The sequence below is a fragment of the Triturus cristatus genome, chromosome 9, assembly GCF_964204655.1.
Source record: "Triturus cristatus chromosome 9, aTriCri1.1, whole genome shotgun sequence".
Classification (NCBI taxonomy): Eukaryota; Metazoa; Chordata; class Amphibia; order Caudata; family Salamandridae; genus Triturus; species Triturus cristatus.
The window spans coordinates 520078238-520101841 of NC_140592.1; the positions used below are offsets into that span (position 1 = coordinate 520078238).

Genomic DNA, 23604 nt, shown 5'->3' on the forward strand with positions numbered 1-23604 from the left:
GAGGGAGATTTTGAAAAAAAACTGGGGTATTGATTTTCCCCTTGTGAGTTACATTGAAAAAGAGGAGATTGTAGACAGGAGACAGATCAAATAAAGCCCATTTGAGCTTAAAAACATTGGACGTTTCCTGGCTGAATCGGGTCTGTTGGCATGTATGGTTGTACTACCATTGCCTCTTCCTTCTGCCCACAATGGTCTATTACATTGCCACAGCCTCTCTTGCAAGTCTTGTATTGTTGGTTTGTTGCCCCTGCCCCCCTTTCCACTGCCCTCCATAGTCTGTTGTGCTGCCACGACCCTTCCTGCCTGCTCAGTGTGGTTAAATTGTTGCCTTTGCACCCTCCTACCTGCCTTCAATTTTCAGAGTCCGTGCCCCTGGCCTCTGCCTCTCAACAGTATGATCAACTAGATTGCTAACATTCTATATTTATTACAAAAGTGTGGAACGGCTGAAGTCATCTTGATGTAATCAAAACTGTAATACCTAGAGCATTTTCTTTAGAAATTACATATATGAGAGGGTCTTATTGGCATCAAAATAATGGTTTAGTGCTCTAAGGGCCTCATGTAGGTAAATAAATTTTACCGGTTCTTAAATACCGAGCCGTACCGAATCGGTAAATTAGAATCGGTAAGTTATATGTAGGTAAAAATTCGGTAACAGTTACCGATTCGGTAACATTCGGTAATCACGAATCGGAATTCACCGAATCGGTAAATACCGAGGTGGTATTTACCGATTCGGTAAATACCGAGGTGTTATTTACCGAATCGGTAAATACCGAGGTGGTATTTACCGAATCGGAAAATACCGAATCGGTATGTACGGATTCGGTAAATCAAATCACATGACTTGACGAAACAGCTAATCCAGTGCAACGACAGCCCACCCAACCAGGAAGTGCCCACACCCAGGCAGGTGTACATAATTAGCCGAAGTGGCCACACCCAGGCAGGTGTACATAATTAGCCGACCCTGGAGAAGCTTGGAGTGCAGAGGAGAGTCAGGGAGCCGTTGCATGTGCGAGCGGGTAAACGAACAGCATGTCCAGCCAGAGAACACAGAAAGACGGAGGGGAAAGGAGGAGGAAGCTGAAATTTAGCCCCAAGGAACTCCAGGTGCTGGTGGAGGAGGTGGTGAAGCAGCACCAGAAGCTGTTTGGAAGGCAATCCCTGCAAGTGCCTGAGGCCGAAAAGCGCAACATATGGCTGGCCATCCAGGCGCAGGTCAATGCTGTGGGAGTGACCCACAGGGACATTGAGGTCCTCAAAAAGCGCTGGTATGACCTCCGGATTGTAACCAAGAGGAAGATGGGCGACATCCAGAAGGAGGCCAGCCAGACCGGAGGTGGAACCAACAGGGCACCTGCCCTCACCGAACTGGAGGAGCTGGTGGCGGCCACAATCGAGCAAGAGAGCGTCGTGGGTCTTGGGGACGCCGACAGCTCTGCCAGAGCCGCAACACACCAAGGTAAGACGAAAGCACAGCAATGTAGCCCCCCCTACCCCTATCCCACATCCCCCATTGTGAAACGAGAATCACACTGCAGTCCACACGTGTCAGTGCAGACAGGCAATGCATTCCGGGAGATGTAGTCAGGGCAACACTAACCATGACGTAAATGTTACAGGGCAACAAGGCATGTCACGCACTCGAGGCACAAGGAGACAGGGGGCATATTGGAATGTGAAATGATTTATTGTGACGCATGCAATGCAGCCCTTCGGGGACACTGAGCCAATGTTGTATTTCTGTCCACAGATGTGACATCATGCAGGACAGGGCATGCTGCAGGAGAGACGGCACACCGGCCACATAAATCACCTCTAGCCAGCACCAGTTCAGACCAGGGAGCAGGCCCACTGGCAGCCGCACCACCAACACAGCCAGCCTCGCCGCACACAGAGCCAGCATCACCTCACCGAGAGCCAGCATCACCACCACCAGAGCCAGCATCGCCACTCATGTTCGAATCACCGGCCACATCTCCGCTTGCAGGTGTGAGAATGAGGAGGCGTCCAGCAGCCAGGCTACGAGCCTTAGACACCTCGTCAGACGACAGCATGGGCCCAGAAGACCGCACCGGGCCCCAGGAAGGGAGCCATGCCACTGTGCCCCACACCTCACAGGCAGCACAGACGGAAGCAAGAGGGCGCCGCAGGTCGCGTGTCCAGAGTCCACCAGCACCCACTGACGGCCATGGTGTCTTCTTGGGGCTCGAGGGCCAAATGTTGAAGCAACAGCGCCTGCAATCAAAGGCAGTCATGTCAGTCCAGAGGCACATGCGGGTGATGAAGACAACATTAGTCAACATGGACACCAACATTAGCGGCATGGCTGCGGGCATTCGGGACATGTCCCAGTCAATCCAGCAGTTGTGCAGCAAATTAGATGCTGACATCGAAGCACGGCGCCGGGAACGCCAGAGAAGGGACACTACCAGCAGGGCACTCAACCGTCTGGCAACTGCGACTTCTCTACTGTGCCGGCGCTCTGTGACGATGCAGGAGGGCCTAACACAGTGCTGCAGCGACCTGTCTCGGGGGATGGTGCAGGTGACAAGTGCACTAGGGGTGCTATTGACTAGTCAGGCGTCGACAACTGCTGCAGGGGATGCTGCGGAGAGCATCGACACCAGCAGCAGCATCACACCCCCCGTCCCAGAAGCACGCAGGAGCAGCAGGCGGCTTGGGGTTGGCTCCAGTGAGGATGCACAGGCCGTGCAATCCACCACTGCAGCGCGTATGCGCAAACATTGATGTAGCCCTGCTTAGCCACTTCCCATTGGGTGACGTAACCCTGGACATACTCCTTGTATAGATGGTATATTGCCAGATTGGCCTGTTCATGTGTTCATGGCGTGGTGCCACATTAAAACTACGTCAGGACTTCTCACAACTCGCTGTGTCCCCTTACTTACTCAGAAATAGTTGCATGTGATATCTGCCCGTCTCTCTCTCCCATCGATTGCAGTTGGCACTCTAGCTGCGTTGCCCTCTGGCTGGCCTGACTCATCCTCGTTGTCCTCAAAATATGTCAGTTCCACATCTGTACCTTTTTTCGTGGCAAGGTTGTGCAGCATTGCACAAGTGGCAATAATCTTGCAGCAGGTGATGGGTTTGTACTGGCGTGCGCCTCCGCTCTTGTGCAGGCAGCGGAACCTGCTCTTCAGTAGTCCAAACGTGCGCTCCACCACATTGCGTGTTGTTTTGTGTGCCACGTTGTATCGTCTCTCACTCTGGGTTGCTGGGTGTAGGTAGGGAGTGAGGATGAATGACCGGCATGCATATGCACTGTCGCCTGGATGAGTAAAAGGGAACCATCAGTAACATGCCTCTATGCACTATGATTTGCAGGTTTCAAGGGGCGTCACTGTTACTTACCTAGCAGGTATCCCTCTCCGAATTCTCCGGCACTCAGTCGTGTGTAGATCCCACTATTCTGGAAGATGTAAGAGTCGTGGGTGCTCCCAGGAAACTTTGCAACAATATCTGTGATGATGTTCCCTGCATCACAGATCACCTGCACATTGATGGAGTGGGTGGACTTCCTGTTCCTGTAGATGTGCTCTGTATCAGCTGGTGGACAGATTGGGATGTGTGTACCATCAATACAGCCGATGACATGGGGGAACTGTGCCATGTGATAAAAGTCTGTTTTTGTTTTCTGCAGTGCAGCCTGTGTGTTTGGGAAGCTTATGTAGTGGTGCATTCTCTGCATCATGGCATCCAGGAACTTCCTGAAGAAACGTGACAGGCAACTCTGGGATACCCCACCCACCGCAGCTATCACCACCTGATAACTGCCGGATGCCAGCAGATGTAGGCTGCAGAGCACCTGCACATGTGGGGGTATGGCGTGCGCCCTTCTTATTGGATGGTCCAGGAGTGGCTGTAGGTCCCTGATTAAGTCCATGATGGTTTCGGGGTCTAGCCTGTACCTCTCATGTATCTCTGCATCAGTCAGCTGGAATAGTGTGATGCGCTGTCTGTAGATTTGTTCCTCCCGTCGCCACACCCTCAGTCCTGCTGCCTGTAGACGTAGGCGCCTTGCAATGACGTACATAGCGGCCATGTTGTCCACGCTGTAGCATTTTGGGATTGCTCATATGCATTGTTGATGGTTACCACCTGCTTTCAATCCGTGTTAATTACCGACTCTAATTTACAGATTTTCTTGGATTTCTTAATTACCGAGTGCTCCTACATGTCATTTTCATTTTTACCACTTCGTATTTACCACTTCATATTTACCGATTCGTTAATTATGTATTCGGTAACTCTGAATCGGTATTTTGGAATTCGGTAAATATGAATCGGTATTTACCGCCTCATATTTACCGAAAATTGGTTTTGGGACTCCTACATCTCACTTGTCTGAATACCGGTCGGTAACGGCATATTTACCGAAAATCGGCCGTTACCGACCGGTATTTGGCTACCTACATGAGGCCCTAAAAGACTAAAATAACATATTTTCTGAGTTTTCAAATAGCGACAAAGCACTTTTAAATTATTTGTTATCTTTATGTTTTTTTATCCAGTTGACCACTTGATTAAATGTTGCACTTAGGGGAGAGGATGTGGTGTTACTTCTAGAACTGCAGACTTTGCAACTGGGGAACCAGGTTGGAGTTTCTGCTTCAGCTTGACATTCTGTGATTCTGGTCAAATCACTTAGTCTCCCCATGTCTACAACCAAAATGAATTTGTTCTTGTGTGATGTAACCAATGCTCATGTAAAGCACTCCAATACCTGACAAGTCTGCACTATATAACACTGCAAAAACACAAAATAATAAGTTTTATGCACACTTCTGTCATTGGGCTATATTTGGGCTACATCTGGGTGATTTTGGGCTACATTTGGGCTCTTTGTCTCCGGTGGCCATCTTGGGAGATTTATTTGTTATGAAGTTTCCTAATTTCCTCATGTACTGCAGTCTCCTCAGTAGGAAATGCTTTCAGTTTTTTACTTTGATTCCATCATGAAGGTATTCAGATATGTCACACATTTGCCATAAATTCTGAATGTTAGCACTCTAGTTGCTCATTAGATCACTGTAGTAAAACTACTGCTCACCAGGGAAAACTGCTGCTGGTATTAAAAGTGCATGTTTCAGCCTGAAATAGAAGAGGATTTGAGAAGTCAAAATGTGCCCTCATTTTCTTTCTTCAGCATTAATCATAATTTCTATGGCAAAATGAACCCCCTCATTGTGTTCCTTTTTAAATTAAATGTTTTAAGTGTTACCAGTTTATTCCAATCAAGATGGCTTCAGGTGTGCCATACTTTTGTCATAATGAAGACAGTAAGCGCTCTAGTTGTTTTTAAGAACACTCTGGGACATTCTGTCTTTGGGCTATACTTGGGCTACATCTGGGTGATATTTGGGCTACATTTGGGCTCTTTTGTGTCTGGTGGCCATCTTGGGAGACTTATTTGTTATGAAGTTTCCTAATTTCTTCATTTACTGCAGTCTCCTCAGTAGGAAATACTTTCAGTTTTTTACTTTGATTCCATCAAGAAGGCATTCAGATGTGTCACACATTTGCCATAAATTCAGAATGTTAGCACTCTTTTTGCTCATTAGATCACTGTAGTAAAGCTACTGCTCACCAGGGAAAACTGCTGCTGGTATTGAAAGTGCATGTTTCAGTCTGCATGTCAGAATTTTTTAATGAAATAAAAGAGGATTTGAGAAGTCACTCAAAATGTGCCCTAATTTTTCTTTCTGCAGCACTAATCATACTTTTTATGGAAAAATGAACCCCCTCATTTTGTTCCTTTTTAAATTAAATGTTTTAAGAGTTACCACTTTAATCCAAGCAAGATGGCTTCAGGTGTGCCATACGTTTATCATAAGTAGGACTGTTAGCGCTCTAGTTGTTCTTTGGAACACTCTGGGAAGCTGCAGTAGAACACAAAGGAATCAACTGACAGTCTCTGCCCTTGTTGGATGTACATGTTTTACTGAGAATGTCAGACTTCATTCTCACATGACTGAGAAAGATAATGTGAATTTACAGAAAATAAGCTCTCAGTTTAGCTTATAGATCACCTTCCAAACCTCTGTGGGAAAAGCATGAGAAAATATTTTTCTCTCAATCATGATATCCCAGCAGAAGGCTTTTTCACATGGTGAAATCACCTTAGAACATACCACAATTCCTAAAATTAGTATGGTACCATCAACAAATGATTTATAATGTAACTAAAGTCTTAAAACCTTCTATTAACTGCAATGCTTTTTAATGAGGTGCTATCATGTATATTGGTCCCAAGATGGCTGCCAACACTTCTTGGATGAAGTGCTGACAGCCAATCAGATCTCAGGATGAGATGTGTGGTTAGGCTCCGCCCACATATATATATGATTTTACTTTTGATTTCCTCAGGAACTACTGAACAGATTGACACCAGACCTGCAAAAGGCACATCCCTGACCTGAGGACTACCTTTTTGCCAAATTTCACGTAATTCTGTTCAGCCGTTTGGGCTGTACCTTGGACTAAAGGTCCCTATGGAAAATTGCATGGGAAAAACGCGTTTTGGGATCCCCCTTTTTTTCTCAGCCCCCGCTTGACGAATCCCCCCGAGACTTTCAGGGTAGGAGCGGAGCGGAGCGCCCCACCTATTTTGAAAATTTGGCGAGGATTCATCAACCGGCGCCAAAGTTATTCCAAATAGAATGTTGCGGATTTCCTATGGAAACACGGTCCTAACTATAACTATCTACTGGTGGTTTTGGATCTGGCATATAGATTTTAAATAATGAACTATGCCAGATCCAAAACCACCAGTCTCAACAAACACACCATTTGGAGTGAGTATGTAATAACTAATATGATGAAAGTCCATCAATATTAAAGAAACTATTTGGGTAATGATCACTATTTTTATGAGGAAAACTCCCCTCTAAAAATATCGTTTTGCAATGGCCAAAATAACAGGGCTATGGTACGGTTTACCCTCCCCACCCGTTTAAAAACCCATCCCTGGTAATAATGCCTCCTTTTTAGGATTTGTATGAGCAACACATTCTCAAACTCTTATTACTATCGGGTTAAAATTACAACTCCAAGATGGCGCCCAAAAAACCTGAGAGAAGACCGTTGCTTTAAAAATGATATCAGAGTATTGTTTATTCAAGGAATACTGCAATAGAATGTCTCCCATCCCACGGAGTATTATACACCCACTAAGTTAGCGCAGAATAGTAGTGTTTCTAACTTGTTTACACTTCCGGATAACATCTACTACTAATGTTCGTGGTGGAGAACTCATGTTATGTTCAAATTCACACTTACGAATATTGCTTTTTTAGAATCGCATGCTGTGATTTTAGCTGGAGGATAGAATCCATGCCTTCACTATGTCCTTAAGAATAAAGGACTGATTCACCACTCTAAGATGGCGCCCAAAACCACTCGGAACAGTAGTGTTTTCTAACTTGTTTACTTTCGGTTAACATCTACTACTTATGTTCGTGGTGGTGAACCCACGTGATGTTCAAATTCACACACTACAAATATTGCTTTTTAAGAATCGCACGCTGTGTTCTTAGCTGGATGATAGAATCCATGCTTTACTTTGTCTTAAAATAATTAAGAACCGATTCACTTCTCAAAGATGGCGCCCAAAACCACTCGGGTGCACACACCTGTGAATCGTTCCCTTTTTCCCGCCTGCAGAAACATTAAAAAAGGAACACCGGCAGTGATACAACAATATGCGGTGTTCCTGGGAGCTACTAGATTTAATGGCTGATGGTCCTATCTAGACAAGTAAGTTGCATAGAGGAAGCAACATACCATGACGAATCCTTATGATTCAGTCTCTCTCATCTGTTAAGAATTCCCATTGCGTTTAACTTGCAATATCTCATACCTTGATCTAGATATCTAGAGCCTCCCTGCCCCAGCAACACCATGGAGTAGAATTACACCTCCATAAAAGTAGGTTATACCCACGCAACCTACCGTAATCGTGTGTTATGTCTATGTGTGTATATGTCTATGTGTTTCACCATATTCACTTGAGCACTTCTAAATATGCACTTTAATTCTCTAAGAAATACAAGAGAATTTTGACACTTAAATTGACTATAAAGTGATTGAGGTCCCTTGTCCACATTATTTAGTGGACTAGGGTGTGTAACTAATCCTTATGTGTCATTATATTTTCATACAGAAACTTCGACCCTATGCATCTAAGAAATCCTTGTAACATGGGAATCGTATGTATTTAGCAAACCAAATCGGTTGCAAAAAGTATAAACTTATCTGATTGTTCGTAAAGACACGGAGTGGTACACACAGGGCTGGTCCTTGTGTGGTCCTGATGAAGTGGTTGGGGTAACCACGAAACATGTCGACCAAGTAAATAGGGACAGCTTCACATAATGGTTACTGTTCTCTATTACTAGCCCCATTTTAATATACATTTACCGGATAGGAGCAGAATACAATTAGGGCTCACTATCCAGGTAATTTTTATTGATTTATTTCACTTTTCACTCCACATAGCACATCACTACACATAGTATAAAATAAAAAAGTACTCCTGCGTATTCCGCCAAGTTGTAGCACGCCCCAGACAGTAGATGCCTGGGAGGACCCCTATGATGAAGCATGTCACCCTGGGGAAACCCTAGGTGAGTGAGGGGACTCTAGAAAAACAAGTGTTTTTTCTAGTATAGGACTCTACTAATTGTAGAGTACATCATTTTAGGTAGGCTTTATCAGGATCCCTTTGGATCCCTTTTGATAGATATGCCTAAAAAGGACCAATTTACAGGCATTAATGGGGATGATTTCTTTGAAAATACATCAATTTAGAATTTACTTTTTACAACGCTGTGCGCATACCGGTTCCCCTCAGTATAGACCTTGGTGTACAGTGAACAAAAAAGAAAAAATTGGGCTCAACTCACTAAAGAATATATACAAACACTTGAATCCCTTCACCAAAACACCAAATGATAACATTTTAAATCGGGCTCTCGACAAATTGGTGAATTTTCACAATGGAAAAAGAAGAAGCAGAGGAATTACATTTTAAAACAAATGTATTACTTCTCAGTGCCTTGTAGCTTTTATTATTGTTCTTAACACTGTCCATACCCTCTTTGCCTCACGTGTAGAATTTCAGGTGGATATCATGGAGTGATGCCAGCGGCTCCGCTTCCGTCTAGACGCTCGTGTATCCGTTAATCTTTCCAAAAGCTTTTCAGTCAACTTGTTGTTTCCACCTGACATCCATCATTACTAATTCCCACCAGATCACGTGAAACTGGAGACTCATAGGGGAGAGGATGTGGGGCCCGATGTAGGGGGCTAAATACGGGTCGGTAACCCCGAAAATCGGTAAAATTTCAGAGTTACCGACCGGTATTTAGCCATTCCTAATGTAGGTGATGATTCGGTAAATACCGAATCTGTAAATGCAATGTAGAAAGCACATAAAAGAGTGCTTATGTGCTTTAAGAATTCGTTAATTACCACCAACTTCAAGTTAGTGGTAATTAACGAATTCCTTTAAAAATTCACTTTTGATTTTTTTTTTTAAGTGCCATGTGGCACACATCCATGCCCTTAGGGCATGTATGTGTGCCACATGTGCACACAGCACATTTCAGGGGTGCACCCTTGAAATACCTCCCAGTATGACCGATTCGGTAATACCGAATCGCTAATACAGAATGGCTTTACATTCATTCCTATGGCCCTCCAAGCCCATAGGAGTGAATGGGTAGGTATTCCTTATTACCGAATCGGTATTACCGATTCGGTAATAAGGAATATTAAGGAATCAGTATTTTTACCGATTCATTAGCTACATAAGAAATACCGATTTCATAGTACCGAATCGGTAAAATTCGGTATTAAAAATTCGGTATTTATGGATTATCTACATCTGGCCCGTGGTCTGTTGGCTAGACTGCCGACTTTGGTGCTGGAAACCAAGGTTCGAGCCTCGGAGTTGCCTCAACATCCTGTGATTCCGGGCAAATCACCTAATCTCCCCGTGTTCACTCCAAAAAAATGAATGTGTAACGTAACCGGTGCTCATGTAAAGCGCTCCAATACCTTCAGGTCGAGTTTGTGCTATTTAAATCTGCAAAAAAAAATTAAAAGAATGTCGTTCTGTATGCGCAAGGGACCTTTAAGATGATTGGACGTATTTCTGGCAAATTACATGAGTACTCATGAAAATGTAGTTTCTAGTTAGGAGATCTTTCAAACTATGGGCCAGATGTACTATTCCTATTTTGCGAGTCGCAAATTATTTACGACTCACAAAATAGGAATAGCGAGTTGCTATTAGGAAGGGGGGGTTGCGAGGGTGTCCCTTCCTAATAGCGAGTCCTCCAGGTATGTATGACTCTTTTGCGACCGCAATTGTGGTCGCAAAACAGGGTCAGTTTACCACCCTTCTCAGAAGGGTGGTAAAGCACTCGCAAACGGGAAGGGGTCCCCAGGGGACCCTTTCGTCTTTGTGAATTCAGGGGAAAATATTTTTTAAGGGCAGGCAGTGTCCCAGGGACCACTACCTGCCCTTAAAAAATTAAACAAAAACGTTTCATTTTTTCTTTTTTAAATGCATCCCGTTTCCTTTAAGGAAAATGGGCTGCATTAAAAAAAACTGCTTTATTGAAAAGCAGTCACAGACTTGGTGGTCTGCTGACCCCAGCAGGCCACCATCCCTGTGAGGCTGGCCATTCCCAATGGGGTCGCAAATTGCGAATGGCTCATGAATATTGATGAGCCCCTCATTTTTCGACCCCATTGGGAATCGCTAACACTGTTGTATATTGGATTTAGTGCCTCGCAATTTGCGACTCGCAATTTGTCGCAAATTGCAAGTCGCCAAATCCAATGGTCGTACATCTGGCCCATAGTCTTTACAACGCTCGAATGTTTAATTTCCATGTGTCATTTTGCAGAATGACTTTTGTTGATTCCTCAGTCAGTATTAAATCCATTACTAGCCATTTATGATGAATATATGGGCTGCCCAATCATATAGTTACAAGTGAGTGTCTTCTGTCAGTCTAAGTACACTTGTGGAAGGGAGTTCTGGGCTGTGTCCCTACACACAGAAATTCTCTTACATTCAATTTTAGCTTTTTTTAAAGTCTGATTTAAAGGGAGCAGTGTAGTCTTGGAGAGTGTGTAGCCGCCTGCGTAGGATTATTATTTTGTAGTGTGTATACCTGCCTAGTATCCGGAGGGACAAGGCAGACCAGCATCACATGTCCTAACCAGTTTTGGTGAGCAGTGGTTGTATGTTTAGGTTCCAGCTTCCTTGAGGGGATGTGGTTCTATAGATGCCTAGGTATTTGTAGGTCTTCATGGGAGGATTAGTCACACTGGCTGCACAATTTGGATGGCTCCCTACCGGTGCTAGGGCAACTCTATCTCAGTTTACAGCCAAGCCTGATGTCTCTCCATAGAGCTTTAGGATTCTCAGTTGCCAGCTGCTGGTTACAAGGGGATCCTCGACGTGTCTCTATATGGGACATGGTTCTGCCTCTGAAAGCTACATTGAAAGCCTCCATGCCCCAGATTTGACACCATACATGAACCTGGAGCATTCATCTTCGTGAGAATTCACAAGAGTCGGCAGTGCCAGGGAGTTTGTTTTTTGGGTTAGTAAAACCATTAAGAAAGTTTGTGGCTTTTAATTTGATTCCAAAGCTTCTCTACAGGTACGTCTTCTAAAACTCATGCTTATTATTACAGTGAATATGTTTTCTGAAAAGGCATTATAGAAATAAAAGCTATGGAAAATAACAATTTTTATTTGCAAACCAAAGTGTCATACACCCGTTGCACCTGGTGATCAAAATCAGTGAGATGATACTACGTTCACTTTAGATTTTGCAGTTTTCAGATGAGTGTGGAATAAGATGGATACAGTTATCAAATCACATCAATTTATTTCTCTGTCTAAATTTCCACTTTTTTTTAGCAATTAAGGCAATGCTGCCAAATGTGTCAATTAGAACACTTGCGACCCAGGAAGAAATTGTCTGTCTTCATGAAAACCTTGGAGTTGCACCTTTCCAGCTTGCTTTTGAGGTTTGCCTATTTTGGTTTATCAAGTATATATTACAGTATATTTGGATACTTATGGTGAAATATAGCAAAATGTACATTTTGGAATAGACGCTGGAAGGAAGCTTGGCTGATTATTCCACAATACGAATTTTTGAGGATAGCTAGCATGCATCAGTGTGCTTTCATGCTAATTCTCACGTTTTCCTCATTTTTTGCTGAATTTTCACCTTGCTTTTAGTCGGGGTATTTGGGTGTAAAAGGCGTGTGACCATGGTATTTTCGCATTTGTAATTTGGGGATTTGTTAATGTAACATTAAAAAAGATATAACCATCATCGTATTTTTAATCAAATCTTCCTTCGATAAACTTATCTTACAAAGTGAAATTACTCAGGAGATGAGATGCCTTGGCGGGTACATTCCGGAACCCGGGGCTGCTCTCCATTATACATCAATTCAGAGTTGTCATTTTCAGTGGCCAATGAGTTTAGTGAATGACCAGAGATGGCCTAAATGGAAATTGTGTGAGACATGGTGAAAAAGTGTTGAATTTACTTCATCAAGCCATTTATTTATTTGGGACCTGCAGAAGTTGCATGTAAAGAATATTGATTCTGTCCCAGGAAAAGCAAACAACAGAGAATACTGCAAGTTTACTGTAATGTCACAGCCTCCATTTTAGGCTTTGATTTTTAGAGGGTAAAGACGTAACACAATCAACGTTAACTCTCAGAGGTTGTAATGGGGATAGAACATCCAGTTAAGGCAGCACAAGTATCACACACAATTATCAGCAAAATAATACCTTAATTATATCAAGTAAACATGGAAGTCACTTTAAGAAGTTGTGTTATTTTGCTACTCTGGACATAGCGTAATACAATTCTTGTTATATTTTATGCAATGCACTGGGGCGGAGTTGGGGGCAGCGGTGAATTAGGTGGGCATTGTCTGCTTCTAATATAGCGCTGATGTCAGTTTATATGTTGCTGTTTGTAGTTTCGTGAGAAAGTTCAGCTACCCCAGGGGTACAAGCTGAAAGGTAGCACTCACTATAGGGTCATTGTTGCAGAGGAAAGCTTCAGATTACGTCCTACTGGCTTCGAGAAGAGTTGAAGGTGTACATCAAGACAGCATCTTCTTTACTGTATATGGTGTTGGATCAGAGGATGCTGGTTGTTGGGTACAGTTTTGAGTCACGTTGCACTGGGACTATGACTGTAACAACCATACAGGGTGCTGTTTGCATGTTAATAAACACAGCTGTACACCTGTGGGGGAAACTCAGGGGCATATTTACATGCCCCTATTACCACCACAACGTCACTTTTCTCAACATTGTGAAGGAGATAGAGGCTTCACCTTATTCACAAGGCAGCTTTAAGCCACTTAATGTGGCTTAAAGCCACCACGCTATGCTTAGAAATGGGAGGGCAATGGGTGTTGTGGTGGACATTCCTTTGCAATACCCATTGATTTTGATGCTGCCCCATATTTACAAGGGTGGCGTAAATATGGGGCAGCACCAAAATTAAGACCAGGGAAAACCTGGTCTTACCCTGGTGTAACGAGGAAAAATGTTTAATTTCTACTCGTTTTTGCTGTTTCCATATGTGCTGCATTGCGCAGCGCACATAGAAACAGCAAAACGTCATTTATTGTTTATATGCATGAAGGCGTCCCTTCCTGCACATAAACAATTTTTCTTTTTTAAATGACGTTTTGCAACTTCTATGTGTGCTACATTAAGCAGCACACATAGAAGTTTAAAAACACAATTTCAGATTGTTTATGTGCAGGAAGGGGCACCTTCCTGCACATAAACAATAATTCCCCTCAACTCAGGCACACTTGCACTACAGTGCAAGGGTGCCTGCGCCGGCGCTAGGCAGCTAAATTACTGCCAGAGCAGGGGTAAATGCAAGGCTGCATGCGGTGTTAGCCACGGAGGCTAACGCCGTGCTCTGCCACTTCCTTGTATATATGGCCCTCAGTGTTTACTGGGTGCCTCTAGGGTCCGGAACTGGTCTTTCATCTGCTGGGTGCTGTGCTCACGATTTTGACGAGCCACCTCACAGGAAGCTTCTTAAACACACACGCACGGGTCTGAGACCAGCAGTTTTTAGGTCTCTCAGACCTGCGTTGCAGCGCGCATGCGCTGTTCGCATCTGCAAGACATATTGTGGGTGAGTATTTTTCAGAAGGAGGCTTGAAGCCCCGCCCCTCATTTTCATTGGGTAGCGTCACCATTTATGGTAAACGGTGGCTTCCCATTGTGTTACCGCCCTTTGTCCTTTTGAGACGGCCAATCCGGACTGGATCTCCTGCTTCACGGCTGTCGTGAAGCAATTTCATATCTCAGAGGCGTGTTATGTAAACAAGCCTCTGAGATCCAGTCCTGATGGGCCTCCCAAAAGGAGACAGGGCGCCCCGTGTTTATTTTTCCATCGCGCTTTCGAGCCCGATGCAAAAATAAACAGCGGCTGCCTTCCCACAATGGCAGCGCTTGTTACACTTTTTTTCTGACGTTGTTAACAAACAGCAGTGCGGCCGTGCAGGGACATCACAAACAATCAGTAGATGTAGCACCAACTCCAAAAGAAAAAAATAAAGACTTCTTTCTAGGTCGGTTTAGCACCTGCCTGACATATTGATGTAGAACCTGCTCTTGGGTTAGACTCTCTGGTGATGCGTTCTTTCGTCTTTGCTATGTTAATAGATTGCATTTTGATTATCATAAAAGCTTTTATTTAAAGTGCCGTGAAGTGATGCTGGTTCTGCTGTGTCTAATGTAAACATATAGGTTTAGTTTTATAATATATGTACCTCAGAGGCAGTCCTATGTCCGAGGCATACACCCGTCACCACACTGTGAGCTCCCCTTTCTCTCAAAGCCCGTCCGCCCCACCCACTTCCCGCGCCTCTGCAGCGGGGAGTGATTGAGACCGCCCTCCCCCTGAGATTTTCCTGTAAGCGCCTGCTCGACATATTGGTGTAGATTTAGAACCTGCTCTTGTGTTCGACTCTCTGGTGATGCGTTCTTTCGTCTCTGCTATGATAATAAATTGAGCATAGTTACCTTTTGGTCATCATAAAAGCTGTTATTTAAAATGTTTGCATTGGGCTTTCACTTAAAGCGCGATGCAAAAATAAACAGCGGCAGCCTGCCCGAGTCAGTGCGCAGCAATAGTCTTTCAGATGCATTGTTGAGCACTTATACCCTGGGCCCCTGCTGTGACAGACCCTGCAGCTGATGCAAGTTATTATTGCTTCTGGGCCAAAGTCAGTGTGCACGCGTTCTAATAAACACACAAGCCACCCGATATTGATCGCACAAGCCAAGGAGTGCCCAGAATACTCACAAGAGGAGTTTTGCGACAGACAAGGAGGAACTGTTAACACCGTGTGTTTTTTATTTAGCTTTATCTCCCAAACTGTCTACCCCTATCATCGGTATTAGGGACTTGGTGGGGGGGGATGCTGGGAGATGTAAACCTTTCCCTTTCTGATGTAAAGATTCCCTTGTACCGACCGTATCTTGCCACCCCTAGATGCTGAGCAGCACCTAACGTGGTGCTTCAACCGTATAAGGTGCTGAAGCTGGGGGTCTGAGATGCAATGAGACGCAAGCAGGTCAAACAGCATGTGTTTTCTGAGTGTTGTCACGAGATGCGGTTCACAATAAGCTGTGGCAGCGTTTTTTTCTTTTTTTGCAGTTTTGTATAGCGCAAACTCGTCCTGAAGGTATTGGAGCTTTTACATGAGCACCAGTACATTACGCAAGGACATAGCATGTTATTTTGTAGGCATGGAAAATGAAGTGATTTACCCAGAATCACAGGATGTTAAGCCAGCGCTGGGACTCAAATCCGATTCCTCACTTCCTAAGTCAGCATCTCTGGTCCTTACACTACAGATTGTTGTAAATCGGGTTTATTTAACACTCCAGAGTGCACTGCTGAAGCTCCATCAACGATTCTGACATGCATCTCCACTGCAGCCGGCCCGGGGAGGCATAAACACAGCACAACACGCACTTATTTTGCATCTGCATGTTTTCGGAGAAAGCCATCCTTGAATGTGAAGGTCGGTGCCAACCCTCTCTGCTCCTAGCACCAGCAGGAGGCAACACTCCCCACCCCCCAACAATAGCATGCATGTTCTACGCATAAATAAAACACACCACACAAATTTTGTTTGGGTAAAAAACTGCTGCAGGTTTATTACATACACCGTTATGTAATATGGTGGGTTATCTTACGGGCGATCCAAGGGCAGGCAACCATCTGGGCCGCCTGCCCGCCTGATGAGCCAAGCAGCACTGGGGCGAACCCCATCTGTGCTGCCCCTTCGGTGATCCTCTTCCCGGATCACGGTCCCTTATTACTCACGCCCCTTTCAGGGCGGAGCGTAGCAAGGCAAGCCCCCAGTTGTTCAGGCCCACAACCGCCCGAAGGACTAACGGGGCGCCGACACGGTTTTCCAGGAACCTCCCATGAGGCTCCTGGGCTCTGGCACCCCCTATGGTGCCGCGCAGAGGTACCCTTCGGTACCCATTTGCTTCCAGATTGCCCTGTAACTCCGCCTGCAACGAAAAAGAACAACATTACAACATTCTATGCCTCCCCCGCTGCTTCCACGCCGGGTAAGCGGTAGGGTGGGAGACGGCTTGTCCAGGGCGCAAAAGAGGAAGGACAGAGGGTGGGGGAGGCCTATATAGCCCCCCCCGTTCCTCGCGCCCCGGAAGTGACGCGCCCTGCGTGCCACAGCCCCTGGCTACCTGAGTAGGGGGACTCCTCCCCGAGGGGTCCCTGTACTTAGCAGAAGGGGGGTGGGCTGTTGCCTTGCTGGCACTAGAGGCCCGCCCTTCTAGGTTCACCCTGCGGGCACCAGGGCAGCCTCATACCACCAGCAGGAGGCAACACTCCCCACCCCCCCACAATAGCATGCATGTTCTACGCATAAATAAAACACACCACACAAATTTTGTTTGGGTAAAAAACTGCTGCAGGTTTATTACATACACCGTTATGTAATATGGTGGGTTATCTTACGGGCGATCCAAGGGCAGGCAACCATCTAAGCCGCCTGCCCGCCTGATGAGCCAAGCAGCACCGGGGCGAACCCCATCTGTGCTGCCCCTTCGGTGATCCTCTTCCCGGATCACGGTCCCTTATTACTCACGCCCCTTTCAGGGCGGAGCATAGCAAGGCAAGCCCCCGGTTGTTCAGGCCCACAACCGCCCGAAGGACTAATGGGGCGCCGACACGGTTTTCTAGGAACCTCCCATGAGGCTCCTGGGCTCTGGCACCCCCTATGGTGCCACTCAGAGGTACCCTTCGGTACCCATTTGCTTCCAGATCGCCCTGTAACTCCGCCACAGCTCTGGAGGCGGCCTCCGTCGCCGCCAGAGCCCTCCACCAAAATAGCTATAGTCTTGCCCGCTAACTCTCCTGTCTAGAGCCTTCTGCAAATCTAGATGAAAGGGAACATCCCTACTGGTTATCGATACCCATCTATATCCCTATAGCCCTAGACGTTAGCTTGGGTCATCTAGTGTCTGCAGTGGCGTAATAAAATTTGAGGGGGCACCCCTGCAAAGCACATGGAGGCCACCCTCTCCCCCGGAAGCGCGGCCCTCCATCTACCACTTTGCTCTACCACCCAGAAATCTAGCATATTTTGATTTGAAACCTCCAACATTTAAATGAAATGCCTCTATATTGTCTTTCTCTAAGTTCTAATGAGAAAGTGGGAAACACTCCTAACATACAAACTATGCCATTTGTAACAATACTGTCAAAAGCAGATTATTTAACTGAGGCAGCAATCAGAACAATGCCAAGGAGCGGTCCTATTGTCTCAGGAACTGCCTATGGTTGAAGAACAAAGAACAACTATGAAGGGTCTGAAATAGATTTGCCAATACCTTGAAACTTTGAAAGACCAACCCAAACCTGCAATTCCATAAAATCTCGACTGACAATATACATGAGAAGTACACAAGCTATAACTCAGTATCCTGCGAAAGTCAAGAGAAATAGACTGGTGAATTATCTGCATGCCACACAATAGCAACTGTCAAGGGTTGTGCATGATAATAACATGAACTGAGGAAGCAATTTCAATCATAATGTCTTTATTAGTAAGCACTGCAAAACAGGCAGGCAAACAAGGCTGAGGAAGAAAACTGTTTGGATGCTTCAGAACATTGATGCAGATGTTTGTCTGTTTTAATTTATCATTTCCGTAGTGTAAACAAAGCTAAATACAAGATTTAAGGTACACGTATTACAGACAAGTGCATGCAATACACCATAAATAACACTGCATGTAGAATAAAAACAAACCATATCAGCAAGTACCTAATGACAATCTATACAAACGGTAGTTAGTAAAGCAAAAGAAAAAGTGCAAATACTTTCAAAGTGCAAAATAAAGCAATCACCAGTCCAGCAATATACAAAAATCAAGCATTTTTTGTAAAAAAATCCAACTTTCTTCTTGCATCAAGGTGAAAATACTTTCAAAGTGCATGGTAAAAACAAGTCCAGCAGCTTCCCTCATAAGGACTGACCTGAACCACCAGACTGGGCCTTAGTTCATAACAAACAGAGGCCTCAGACCTCAGCGTGTTAACACTGGTGGTATTTACAATTTACTAAGAGTATAGGCACGCCTGCTAAATTATAGATTCACCATTGCCTCCAAATGGCCCTATCGTCACATGTGGCACCGCCAGCCAGGGCTGGATTTTAAGCCAACAGCGCCTTGCATTCTGGAAGTTGTGCTGTGACCATCTAAGTAAGGGGTTAAACATTCCAGCATGCAAAGTGTTGTTGGATAAAAGCTACCAATGGACACGACATGGTGCCAATGCAGCTATGTTTTATACAAGCATATGGGGATGTCTGGCATCAAATAGCAAACACGTTGTGTGTAGAACCCAGAAACGTGCTGTGTTTAGCCCCCGTGTATGGACCTGAGGTGTCATTCTCTAAGAGACCCAGTGGTAAAAGCCCACAGTTGTCTCTAATGCATGTTAGTGCCAGGCAGTGGTCGAAGTGGGGGAAAAAAAGTAGATGAACTGTGGGAGGAGAATCAGAGGGCGGGAATAACCAATGGATTGTGTCAGTGGGCGGAGTGAGAGGTGTGGCAGAAAGAGCAAAATATCCCAATTTTTAGTATTCGTTTCCCATTTCACTAGACGGTTACAGCTTATTACATTATTTAATTTAACCAAGAGATACACATGTTTATTTAAGGTTAAATATGTGTTATTGACATTAAGATACATTCACAAAGTGGGATACATTTCCAATCACAGAATGTCCCAAATATCCTTAAAAGTGGATTCGCAATCCATTTGTCTCCCAGCCATGGAGTTTCTGTCATCAGCACTTCTCCTCCCTTTTTCCACAAGAGCAGTTGAAATGAAATGAATGAAATGAAATGAAATGAAATAGCATTTATAAGGCGCATGGTTACCCGAAGGAATCCCAGCGCTAGGGCAGAAACCGCACTAAGCTGTGGCAATCAATTAGGGAAAAGCCAGGCTTTGAGCCTCCTACGGAAGACGGTGTGGTCTGGCTCTTTACGTAGCTGAAGCGGCAAGGAGTTCCAGAGTTTAGCGGCGTTGTAAGAGAAGAGCCGTCTGCCACTTCTGGACCTCTTGATTCTGGGAACAGACGCCAGGTGGAGGTCATTTGAACGTAACCGCCTGTTGGTATGGTAGGGCTGGACAAAGGAATAAATGATAGCCGGTCCCACACCCCCTAGCATCTTATGGGTGGTGCAGAAGGCTTTAAAGTGGACTCTTTCCTGAATAGAAAGTTAATGTACAGACCTAAGTGCAGCTTTGGCTGACTGGAGGCTAGGAGTACTTTCAAGAATCCTTGCGGCACAATTTTGCATGATTTGAAGTTTCTTAAAGACCGCACAGGGAGCACCGAGATAAAGAGCGTTGCCATAGTCCAGGCGGGATAAGACAAGTGTCTGGACCACAAGATTTCTTGCTTGAGGGGGTAGCAAAGGCAACACTATATGCAGCAGTCTTAGAATACCGAAGTAGGAGGCAACAACTTTCCTTGTTTGGGTTTAAAAGCTAAGCTCAGAATCAAGCCAGAAACCCAAACGCTTTATTTCGGATTTGGGGATAGGCACAGGACCCATACATGCGGGCCAGATAGAGGAAACCTCGAGGGGGTAGGGATTACCGAGCAACATAAGCTCAGTCTAATCACCGTTCAGTTTTAGATGGGAATGGCACATCCACCTCATCACCTCCTCGAGGCATGGGCCAAGAGAAGTAGGGGAACTGCTTTTGTAGTTAAATGCTACCACTAATTGAGTGTCGTCGGCATATGTAATTATATGCACCCCAAAGGGTAGAACAATGTCTGCAAGAGAAGCCATGTAAACCATAAAGAGAGTGGGACTCAGGGACGACCCCTGAGGCCCTCCACAATAAAGGGGCCGAGGGCTTGAAATGGCCTCGCCCTCGAAGACCTGGAAGGATGTACCCTCGAGGAAAGAGCACAGCCAATTCAGGGCTGTTCCTGTCACACCCAGATCTTTGAGTCGATGCATTAGGATACAGTGATTAACCATATCAAATGCCGCGCTGAGATCTAACAATATCACGGCTAGAGAACCACCTGAATCAAGAAGTCTTCTAGAGTCTACCGCAACTGCCAGTAAGTCTGTTTCAGTCCCTTGAGAGGGGCGAAACCCAGTTTGGGATGGATGCAGGAGTTTTCCAGCTTCAAGATGCCTAGAGAGAGAGTTCAAACATGAATGGCAAAATATCCTAGTTTAAAAATGTTTTCCACATAACTATGGCTTTGCCACATTTGCCACATAATACATCATCTGCTGCATAATCTGACGATTTTAACTAATAAATTGTTTATTGCTCAAACACATCAAAAGTTACAAAAAAATGTGACTTGTGCTGCTGTGAAGTGGAAGGCCCTTTGCAAAGGTTGACTGGTTACCTTTCTCATTGCTGCAGTTGTATGTTCCACTAGTACTAATAAGGAAAAATCTTTGCAGAGACTGTTAGCATGTGTAAAACTTTCAAAATAATAAAGTATCAGAACATTTACAGCACCACTAATACCAGTATAGGGTATCAGAGCACTTTACATCACACATATTACACAGAGACAATCATTCATATGTGTGAAAATCACTGTGTAGGAAATGTTACATAAGACAAAGGATTACAAGGTTTAGGAGTCACATGACAACCATACTAGTAGTCAGCATAGTTTAATAGTGATTGGTCTGCAGAAACACGAACTCAGAATTAAAAACATAATACCATGTTTTGGGGTTCTCTTTAATAATCAGAATCGATTTCTACCCAAATGAACCCTTTTTTGCAACATTAGGATAATCGAAGACTGGGGAAAGAAACATAATGCTCTAACTTATACCTTGGAGTTTGCATGCAGCTCTTACATGACAGTTAATAGCTCACTGTTCTATGTTAGGATTTTAACTTATTAACTGCAAGTAACAATAGCGTCCCTCTAACAAAAGCAGTAACCACTGACCTATTCATTTTATGTGCACTTTTTGATATGCATGGCACATGTTCTTAGCAGCATGCACATTACACCTCTGCCATTCCTTTTCATTAGTCAAACCTTCCACTAGACAAAACACCATCTCTCTCTACTAAGAACATTAATCACTGGAGTTATCAAGACATTTTTATTGTTGCCCAAAAATGTTGGAGGCCAGGAAGGAGGCAGCAAGTGCTTTTAAAACCATAATATACTTACAAACACGACTCCCCCACCTGAAGTTAGCGCCTGGTGCGGTCGTACTGCCCTAGAGCCACCCTGCTCAAGGGTCCTGTGATCTCAGTGACAGAGACACTGCCACTCTATGGTGTGCTGCTTCATAGGTCTGTCCCCAAGACTGGAGTTGAACTTCATGGATAGTGGTGGACAGGCCTTCAAGGTTAATCCACACTTGCCACTGCTAGCGTCCACCTGCTGGTGCTAAGACACCAGGGCTTTTAAGATCTTGCGGCGCCTTCCAAGGTGTAGCACAGGAATGTGCTCCCTCAGGAGAGTGGTCTGGGAGCCTGGTCACTAAGGAGGAACCTGGTTCACCAGTTCCACTTCAGCAGCTCTGACCATAGCACCACATCCTCTCCCCCACTGAACACTATACTGCCCCACTTAGAGAAACTTGCACTGCACTGACCCGCTATAAATACCTGGATGTGACTTTATTCTAATTACGCACTAGACAAGAGCAATATGCTGCCTAAAAAAAATTAACAACATCCTAGAAAAAGCAAACACTCATAGGGAATGCAAGATTAAGTAAAGCATGTGAAATGTAAGCAGGAACAACATGGTTACCTTTTTCCTTTTACACTCATTATTCTGAAATTAGGGAGTGCTTTTGCGTGAAAAGGTAAGGCCATGACTACAGGGCCCGGAAGGGACCCTTTTCAGTGCTCATTGCTTATATCCTTTCAAAACATAGGCAGTATGGTTTAAAAAGACCACATTCGTAATAAACACACAGTCGCTGTACACATTTTGTTTTCCAATTCACCCATCAAGCAGGTATTTCAGTACCTCCAGGCAAGGTGCACTTTCCCACACAGGGAAAACAATGTTGTTTAAAGAGACAGGAGTTGTCATGCACCGAGGTCGAACACGCACGAAGGTCCAGTATATAAGGACCCGCAACGCTAACGAACGCGCTTAGCGTTCTAGCTTCGAGCCCTGTTTCCATCCCTTGCACTCGTTGCCTGACTTCCGCTTTGTAGTTTCCTGTTTCCTGTCCCGGGTGCTCCGAATTCCGGGTATGGTGTTTTGAGATTCCCGGGAGTTTCCTAGCGGCGGGTTTGTTGGTGTTTGAGAAGCCGCTTAGATAGTCAGCGGACGACGTTCTTTGCACGGCTCTTGGTTTCCCCTGATTCCAGTAGTTCGTTCGCCGTTCATGGCACGGCGCTTCTAGTCTCCTCGTTCCAGCGGTTACGCTCACTTCCCCAGCATCCGTGTGAGTGTTACCTGTTCCCTTTGTTCTTGGCCACATAGACCAGTGCCTATACCTCGTCAGTATTCATTGTAAGTCCTCCTGTCTCCCCCGTTCCTCTGTAGTGCTCATACCAGACCCAGCCTAGGTTTTTGTTAGTGTTTTCGTTTATGTCCTCCCCCTTTCCTGTAGTTGAGAGTCCCGTCATCACAGTGGTTCGTCACACTGCTGAAGCAGGTTTCCAGTAGTTCAGGGCAGTACTTCTGTATGTTCTAGGCTCCACTTATCCACGGTGCCTGTCTCCTTGAATCCTGCCTATAGCGTGGACCATTCTCCCCATAGACCGAAGGGGCCTCTAGCGTGAACCACTGTGCCGTTATCTACAATTCGACAGAAACACGGTAACAGCGCTGTGCGCTGCTTTATTTTCTTATATGTAAAGGTTGAAAGGGGTAGTAATTTGTGTTGTTTCTTTTTATAGTTTTTCGTGTTCACCATCGAAGCGCAACACTAAACAAAGCACATAGTGAG

At 45.0% G+C, this 23604-nt stretch overlaps 1 protein-coding gene across 1 annotated transcript in view; it reads left to right on the top strand.

Moving 5' to 3' along the window:
- Positions 1-23604, top strand: part of TOP6BL (TOP6B like initiator of meiotic double strand breaks) — a 2412394-nt gene that overhangs the window by 395668 nt on the left and 1993122 nt on the right. The window contains exon 4 of the mRNA XM_085627714.1: positions 11978-12087. Within this exon, the coding sequence (XP_085483840.1) occupies positions 11978-12087 (110 nt within the window). The remainder of the gene's footprint in view (positions 1-11977; positions 12088-23604) is intronic.